The sequence below is a fragment of the Cryptomeria japonica genome, unplaced genomic scaffold (genome assembly GCF_030272615.1).
Source record: "Cryptomeria japonica unplaced genomic scaffold, Sugi_1.0 HiC_scaffold_16, whole genome shotgun sequence".
NCBI classification, from domain to species: Eukaryota; Viridiplantae; Streptophyta; class Pinopsida; order Cupressales; family Cupressaceae; genus Cryptomeria; species Cryptomeria japonica.
The window spans coordinates 1,689,020-1,698,552 of NW_026728838.1; the positions used below are offsets into that span (position 1 = coordinate 1,689,020).

At 35.1% G+C, this 9,533-nt stretch overlaps 1 protein-coding gene across 1 annotated transcript; it reads left to right on the top strand.

Moving 5' to 3' along the window:
* The first annotated feature begins 2,670 nt into the window (after positions 1-2,670).
* Positions 2,671-4,974, top strand: LOC131860849 (leucoanthocyanidin reductase-like). Its single transcript, XM_059214891.1, has 5 exons — positions 2,671-2,913; positions 3,468-3,602; positions 3,685-3,922; positions 4,099-4,302; positions 4,461-4,974. Exons 1-5 carry the CDS (start codon positions 2,710-2,712, stop codon positions 4,625-4,627), a joined length of 948 nt encoding a protein of 315 aa, XP_059070874.1. The 5' UTR covers positions 2,671-2,709; the 3' UTR covers positions 4,628-4,974.
* The last annotated feature ends 4,559 nt before the right edge of the window (positions 4,975-9,533 follow it).

Here is a 9,533-nt window from a genome sequence, read left to right on the forward strand (position 1 = left end):
TGCCATACTGGGCCCTTGAAAATTAATAGCATCTAGCACGCCGCTAAAAGAAACAAAGGTAGAAGGGTAAATCTAGACACCCTCCACTAAGAAAGTGGGTTTTACAAGGCTCCCACAACCAGACAAAACCCAAACCACAACAATACAAGCTGAAAAACAATCTAGGAAATAGGGTTTTGAAAAGGCTCCCTAAACCTTAAACAAAAGAAGCCAAGAGGGTTTTTGCAGGCTCCCTCAACCCTTAAAACAAACTGGGAGGCTAGGATTTGATAGTGAACCCAAACCCTTCTATGAAAGACCCCATTAAAGGTTTGACAAGGAACCTTAAACAACAATAGGAATAGCAACAAATGAAAAGCTCCCAAAGCCCTTATCTCCACCTCAATAGGATAAGGATGAAAGTAGTCTGTCAGAACCGAAAGTCTTCATGTAGCTAGCAGAAGCCAAACCACTCTACTACACCTAATTTCCACCTCCATTGGAGAAAGGGTCACCTCAATAAGACAAAGAGGAGAGCATACAAATAACCCAGACAAACCCTTCACAACCCAACATAGAAGAATCCTCTTCGCCTCTAAAGGAGAGCAACCCACCAAAGATATAGAACCGAGAAAACAGAGATGAGGAGCACAAAAAACCCCTGACAAGGATGAGACAGAGAAAGAGTCAAGGATCTTCTCACACCCAGAGCCAAAAACAACCACCAAAACAGACACATAGGCTTGAACCCAAGCCAAACCCCACTTTGAGAACCCAAGGTCCATAGAGAAGACCCAACACATGCCAGGGAAAGATGGGGAGGAAGGGAAAGAAAGATAGAAGCCACAACCACCGCCCACAGCAACTCCTACCAACATGGTATTAGGGCCTCCCACCCCACCAAAACTAGACCAGGCAACACCCACGCCAAAAGAAAAGGAAGACAGAGCAATCAGAGTAGGAGAAAAGCCTACGCATAGAACATCGAACAAAAAGGCACCCACACCCTCCTCTCGGCGTGACACAAAAACTAAGGCATCACGACCCACAAAAGAAACATCGAAAAATGTCGCAGCTCTAAGGGAAGCACAAACCACATGTCTTAGCCTAGAGAAAAGAAGAGGCTTTCAAGCAGCATCCAACAAAACCCAAGCCTCAAACAAAGCATACAGGACAATCGACCCTACCATGATCCATGCTTTGCTATCATCATTTACATCCTTCTCCCTAGAAGAAACCCTCGAACCTGCACTCTCGCCTCTCCCGCCTCTCCCACTCTCACTCATTTGTTCTCCTATGTTATTTTGAAGGGGTTTCATGGTTACCATGCGGGCTCAAAGATGGATGCTTGTTTAATTATGTTTTGAATATGAGCACTAGAGATTTATTTGATAAGAAGAAGATTTTATTGGTACAAAATCTATTACTCTTCAGAGTGATGAGACCTCAGAAAACTCGTCAAATATATCAAATGGATAAACTATAATAGGCTGGTTGTATTGAAGGATGGAAGACTATCCATCGTAAAGTTAGTTTCTCATTTTGAGATGGTTTTCTACATGAGAAGTATTTTGGATATTTTTGGTTTATGCTTTCTTTTTTTGTATTTTTTGTTGATGCTAGCAGATTTGAAGAATGCATGTATTGTGAAGCTTATATTTTGAAGCTCGAGAATGCAACTTGGAAATATAACCTTCACAATACATGCATTCTTCAAGAAAAGATCTTCAAATATATGTATTCATATTTCCAAGTTTTGTTGTATAAGCCTCAAGGATGGGGTTGAACTCTATTTTTTTTGGATTAATGTAAAAAGAGGGGAATGTTAGCGTTAATTGATTTTATTACATTGCAGATCATAGTTAGATGGTTATAAGCATCAGTTATTGCAACATAGTATATAATACTCTTATTTAAACATGCTAAACGTACATCAAATTATCAATAAAGTTTTTAATCATTTGCTCTCACATCCACACCTCTTTGACATATCTATTACACTCCAAGATGCAATTGCTAGTTACACAACCTTAAGATAATTTAAGAATATTAATTATAATGATAATTTAATAAACATATAATAGAAAAGTATATAAAATATTCCAGTCATATTAAAATAATACTAACTATGATGATAGCTCAATATCCATCTTCAATAAAAAAAAGTATACACAATATTAAAATATGCTTTTAACGTGATTCCATGATTACCAGTAGGGACCCAAAACGATTATTTTATGGATTCATTCACAGTAATGATTTTAATATCACCTAAACAATTTATTCCAATGAAGGAAAAGTAAGATAAACTAAGAGATCTCCATCACGTTATCAATTTCTATTCTAAAGAAAATTATAAAATATTTAAAGTCTATGTTTTAATGGGCACTGCTGAAACCACCATGAACATTTTAATACTAACTTGTATTTTATTATTATGAAAAAGGTGAAGTCTACCTGCCGATCAATAGCAAATCGTCCATATGCATTAAGGTCGCCTACATCATTATAGGAAAAATATTGAGAAATTCTCTTGGAGAAATCTACTATATATATTTTGCGTGTTTGCCTGCTTTACCCACACCAACTTAGTTCTTCCAAATTCCTAAGTTGGGTAAGAGTTGTTAAGATTTTTGGAAATAAAAATGGCTCCAAGTGCTGTTGCCATTCCCTCATTCTTTTGATCTCTGCCTTCATACTCAAATATTGGAGGAAAATTCGGTATCAGCCATGGCCTCCATTTGTGAGAAAAGTATTAGTACTTGTAAAATACTAGTGATTGGAGCCACTGGTTATATTGGTCGCTTTGTTGCTCTTGCAGCTGTAGCTGCAGGCCATCCTACTTATGCTCTTATAAGACCAATTACTGCCTTTGATGCTGCCAAAGAAAAGTGCATCCATGAATTGAAAGAATCTGGTGTTAACATTATCTACGTATGTCAGAAATTCTGTTCTAGAGAAATGATTTTTGTAGTCTAGGCCAGAGTGATATTCGAGAAATTGTGTATAGTTGTTTAGAATATTGTTTTTATAGAGGCTATAGATTGTTTTGATTGTTTAGAATATATAATTAAGCTTTGCTGGTTTGTTCATGGTAATTATTATTGCAGGTGTTTGCTTTATTGTTAGATAGCAGCCAGTTTACAATCAATCATGTTTGACAATCTTGTTGTTAAGTTCGGTATTTAAAAATTGCGTTCAGAAGGGTTGTTCAGTTACTCTCCATAGCGTCTAATTTGGTTGGGACGAACAGCAGTCTTACAACTGTAAACGTGTGTTGCAATGGGTCTTACACATTTTGAAATGGGTATTATTAACGTCTCTGTATGCTGTAATGGGTCTTATTAACGTACACTATGATATAATGGGTGTTCTGCAGGGAGATTTAACGTACACTATGGGTCTTATTAAAGTACACTGTGTTATAGGTCTCATGGAATTTGTAATGGATCTTATTAAAATACACTGTTATAATGGGTGTTCTGCAGGGAGATTTAAACGATCACAATTCAATGGTAAAGGCCATGCAAGGCATCGATGTTGTAATTTCTATTGTAGGCGGCGCTCAACTTACAGATCAGCTCAAGATTGTAGACGCCATCAAAGAAATTGGCACGGTTAAGGTCAGGACTTCAGACACATTATTTATTTTTTATGCTTTTCAGCTGTAACTGACACAAGAATTGTTGAGCAACTTTGATGCAGAGGTTTCTTCCTTCAGAATTTGGGCATGATATAGACAGAGCCAATCCAGTGGAGCCAGGGCTAAGCTTTTACAAAGAAAAGAGACTTATTAGGAGGGCAGTAGAGGCAGCCAACATTCCATACACTTACATCTGCTGCAATTCCATTGCTGGGTGGCCTTACTTTTATCATACCCATCCCTCTGAGCTTCCTCCTCCCCAAGATCAATTTGAAATCTATGGAGATGGAAACATCAAGGGTAAAGTACTAAATAATATCATATTAGAGAATGACGGACTGTAGACATGGATAGAGAATTATATCATATTTTTGTCTATATAATAGTAGAATGTGATTCAAAATATTGATATAAAAAATTGTTGAATCTATTTTGAAAATCTAATATAATATTACTTTATGCATTGTTAATAACAGCATACTTTGTGACTGGGGAAGACATTGGAAAGTACACCATAAAGGCTGTGGAGGATGTCCGGACTGTTAACAAAATTGTGCATTTCAGACCAACCAATAATTTCCTCACACTTAATGAGCTTGCAGCAATTTGGGAGAAGAAGATTGGAAAAACTCTTCCTCGGGTTTGTATCTCAGAACAAGATCTCTTGGACTTGGCCAAAGGTATATTACCATGCCAAATTTCACCATAATCTTTACTAGCATTAAAAAAATGTCTGAAGGGATAGAGATCAGAAAACTCCATTAATAGCCAATTTGGCTTACACATTTATTCCATATCTATTGTGGATTTACTTGCTTTTTGTTTTTACTCTGTGCAGCCAACAATATTCCAGAGAGCATAGTGGCTTCCCTGACACATGACATCTTCATTAATGGGTGTCAATACAATTTTAAAATGGAAGAGCCCAAAGACGTGGAAGTTTGTGAACTTTATCCAGAGATTCTTTACACTACAGTCCAAGATTTCTTCGATGGCTACCTTTGAATTTCAGTATAATCACCCGTTGAATACAGCTCACAGAGCATTGAATAAAATTATTGGAATGTTTTGTGTCTACAGTTAGGTAACTTGCAGTGTGAAACTCTAGATCTGCCGAATTCTGTGGCAGAAATATCTCTAAAAAATCCATGGAACGTCCGCGTACTCTTATAGTTTGTTCATCAATGTCTTAATTAGAGTGAAAATTTCATATTTTTAGATCGAACCAATTATTGCTGTCAGAAATACAAAAATATTTCGCGGGCTGTATTCTTCACTCTTCTTTTCTTTTCCATCCAATGGTAAGGAAAGATATTTCTAGTATATATAGTCTTCCATTTGTATCTTTTATAGACGATAGTTTTTGCTCATTGAAAATTAGAGAAATTAATAATATCAATTATGATGTAAAATAAAATATTAAAATAATAATTTATAACATAGATTTAATGTGGTCTATCTAATATGGATCACATCTATAGAGAAATAAATGTTCTATTTATTCTATTATCTAACAATGTGCAAATTAGAATCTTGCAATCAAAATCATAGCTTGAGCTATATCAATGCACTCATTCTATATCAAATCTCTTGACTTTTCACATTCCACAACTACTTATTTATCAAACATTTTTGTGATTTACAAAGGTCACTTTACATACCAAAATAACAATGGCTCCTTTATTAAATAATGGAAAAACAATTTCTTCTGATGCTTTTCCCTTGAGCCCCCAATCGAAGGCGCTTTTGACCCTCCTGCACTTCCACATTAACTAATTTGTACTGAAAAAGCAATTATCAAGTCAACAAAATTTAAGATCGATAGCATGATCAATTTTCACATACCAATAGAAGATAAACTAGATAAAGAATGAGTACATACCTAATTTTGTTAATATTAATTAGGTTACTTAAGAAACTCCTTAATAATGCACAAATGTTGAAGTGAAAGGTGCAGGTTCATCTATAGAGCTTGAAGTGCATACACACAATCTTGTACAATATTTTTGATAAGGAATTTTGTGCAATTTTAATCTCAAAGTTAATTAATGATATGAGTGGAGATAATGTTGGAATCAAGGATCATTGAGAGGGGGGGGGTTACTTAACTTTAAACCACCAGAAGCATAAACATGAAACTTAAATGCAAGAACATAAAACAATCAACCACAAAATCATAACACCGGATTTTTTTGTGGAAACCCAAATGGGAAAAGCCACGATGGGATTTGAACTCACAATATTATTCCACTATGGCCAGTAGAAAAACAACATTACAATATGGGGAATGCACAAGCATTCAAGCACACTGCCTAGAGCTCACTGCTCAAATACAATAAGGGCTACAACCCCGGAAGGCTCACTACCTTACTGATTAATTACAATGATGAATTACAGTAAAATTAACTCCAAAATAACATCTACAATGCTTGGATGAGTTCCAGTTAAGTGCCAAATACACCGACTAAATCACCTCTATTGTTCTGCTCTGTTCTGCCCCATTCTTTGTCTCAAGCAGCTACCAGATCAAGAATGCACACGTGAAACTATGCCAAAATGGATTCTCGATCACCATTCACTTGCATAAAATCATATCATTCACCAAAAAGACCATCTACACTGGTATTATATATCCGCAATCACAAAATAGATCATTTACCATGCAGACCTTCTAGTGTAATGTGTAGTCTCATGATGGCTTGACCGGATCATAAAGGATAAATTCGGATCACCAAAACAACAATAAAATGATGTCTCTATGTTGGCCCAATCATCCCAAACATGATTCAAAACACCGCAATCACCGGAAAGATTTCGGACCAAAACTGCTTTGTTTATTCAGAAATACCGGTTGACGTTCTCTTCTCGAATTCAAGATCTGTGATTACCAGATGGAATCTCATGAAGATTTTCCATCAATGACAATCCTAAACCAATAATCAACCATCAGAGACCACCGGATGAGTGTCAATTGCCAACAGACAACAATCTACTTGATCACATAACTTAACATTAATATCCTTAGTAGTCATAGGATTTTTTTTGTGCAACAAAATGCCAATAAGGTGATATCTTTTTTCAGCTAGGTGTAAATATTGGAGATGATGATGAAAGAGCATTATCATTATGTGTAATATTCAAGAATGCATAAGAATTATCAAAAATAAAAACATTTCAAAATGAAGAATGGTAGATTTGCTCCAACTTTACAATTTTAGCTCAAGATTAATTATCAATAGAAAACAAATTTCATTCATAGATCACTCACGTTGAAAGAAGTGTTGAGGTGTATAGCATGCAATATGAACAAAATACTGAAAATACCTAGTTGTCATCAAATGACCATGAAACAAGTGCTTTAGTTACTATAAAGAAGGAAGAATGAATTTCTTTTGTTTAAAAATGACTCTATGGTCACCATAAACATTCCTCATGATATACTTTAACAATCTATTTTGGTGGAAATTAATTTATATCAAGCTTCATATGAGATGTATGCAACACAAGAATTCTCTTTCTTTCATTTAGATATTCAACCCTTAAGCGTAGTGGTCAAGACCTTAATAGGTATTGTCTAGTTGCAGGCCATCCATTCATTCATTGAACACCATCTACGGCTGGTTTAAATCCCTAAAACTATCAATGGTTTAGTATAATTTTCTAATACTACAACTAAACAATCTCACAATGATGATAATGTCTAAGACTATAATGTTATAAGTTTACGCTTACCATCCATCAATATAAATTACAAAAATGACCATTGTTATCACATGAAAATACTTCAAAAAAAAACTCAGAATGAATTGATAAAAGAAAATATTAATATGAAATAAGATTACTTCCATTTGTATATCCTACTTAAAATAAATAAAAAAATTATGATATTTTTATCATTTTTTAAATTAAAAAAGGATGAAAAAGAAAACACTCTCACCATAATGTTACTATTGTAAGAAACAAGTTAAGAAAAAACAAAAAAATTGACTCGAAATAACATATTAAAGAAACAATTTTATTGATTTTGTAAACAAAAAAATATTATTCATCTACCTGAAAGAAAAAACATCTATAATACAAATTAACCCTCAAAGATGTAAGTTAATATTCTATGTAAGAACCTAACATTATAATAAATATTAAAAAAAACTGTTCCCTCCAATATTTAGACCATCTCCTAAAACAAACCTTTCTATGGACATGCAATTGTTAGTTTAAATTAGTGGAATGTCTCTCAACATAATTAAAATGAATTTCAAAGACTTGCAATGTCTCTGCATAACTCTGCTCCTTTTCTCACTGACCAAAATGGGGTTTTATGCTATCGCGATTCATTGAGGGCATCTCCTGGTGTTGTGGATTCAAGTGTAGAGATTCTAGGGTGTGATTTATAGGACACCTTAAATTCTTCTTGCTCCATGATCGTGTTTTCATGGCCTAAGACTTTGTGATGATGGCTTACATTGCAGTTATTGATGGTTCAAATCTATTGCATGGTGGGGAAGTCGTAGGGGTTTGTGCTTTGTGCAGCCTCCCTAGCAAAGTCCATGCATTTGACGAACTCTTTCCATTAAATTTTTGGGAGGATTTGACTCGGGTTGCCTAGGGCTCGAAAGAGGGTCAAAGAATTGTTGGCCCTAATTTGTCATTTGAATATGTACATTTTTCTTCATCCCCACCTCACTTGAGTACTCCTCTTAGTCTACCTTAATTTGTTCACCATTCAACTTCAATCTTTGAGCTATGTATGGATAATTTTTCCAATGAAAGAGCATAATATCTCCAGGAGTGTGCCATTATATGCAGATTCATGAAGATTTGGCCAAAACTATGTGAAATACATTTGTATAAGATTGGCACAAATTGGAAAGAGCATATGGAGGATGAAATAAAATCTACCCTTGTGCCAAATGGTTCTTTATCCTGGAATTTCAATCGTTAAATGACGAGGAGCTAGTGCTCAATGTTGGTTCCTTCATTTATGAATATTTCTTATGCATAAAGCCTTGGTTTCCTTCATTTAACCCACAAGCAAATACCTTTCCTATATATTTTTTTTGGTTCAACTTCCGCATCTCACATTGTCATTCTGTGAAATTGAATTTTTGAAAGCCATAGGCAATAGCCTAGGAAAATACCACATCATTTTAAAGGAAACTGTTAACTATGAGAATTCAACATGTGCTTGTATTTGCGTTGAAATGGAAATGTCAAATGGGATCTTGCCAAAGATTTAATTGAAGGTTGGAGATAGGTGCTAGCATTAGCCAATTGATTATGAAAATATTGCTTTTAGATGCAAAAAGTGCTCTGCTACTGACCATGCTTTTTTTTTTTTTAATCAATAAAGGCAAAGCTAAATCCGTATATTCATTTTGGAGAATTACAGTGTATACATACATGAGTGAGGAAGGATCATAAACCTAATGTATGCAAATGAAACCATTCTCTGAATTTTCTGGAAGAGAATGAATTTCAAAGCAAAGCAAAATACCTATACATTATCTTCATTCATTCCAAAAAACTATTATAGTTTATGGCAACGAAGATCAAAATTATCTTTCAAATATAAGTTTTAGTAGAGGTTTTTTAACTGAAGGTGTAGCAAAGATTATCTGACATATCTTATAGACAAAAAACATTAACAAAAAACCAGTAGCCAGCTATGGCTTCGAAATGTCAACAAACAGAACCAGAATAATTAAACCTATCTTTCGAATTTTCCTCAAGAGGCTCTGCAGGGGGAGTCGAAGTTCTGCCTCTTCCTTGGCCTCTGCACGAAGGCCGGCCTCGGCCGCGACCAGACCCACATCCCACTCTTCTGGCACCTCCTCTCCTACCCCGTTCAACCTGGGTTCCTCTTCTTCAACTTTTGGTGGTAGGATTTCGTTTAACCTTGACCTTTCAGTGT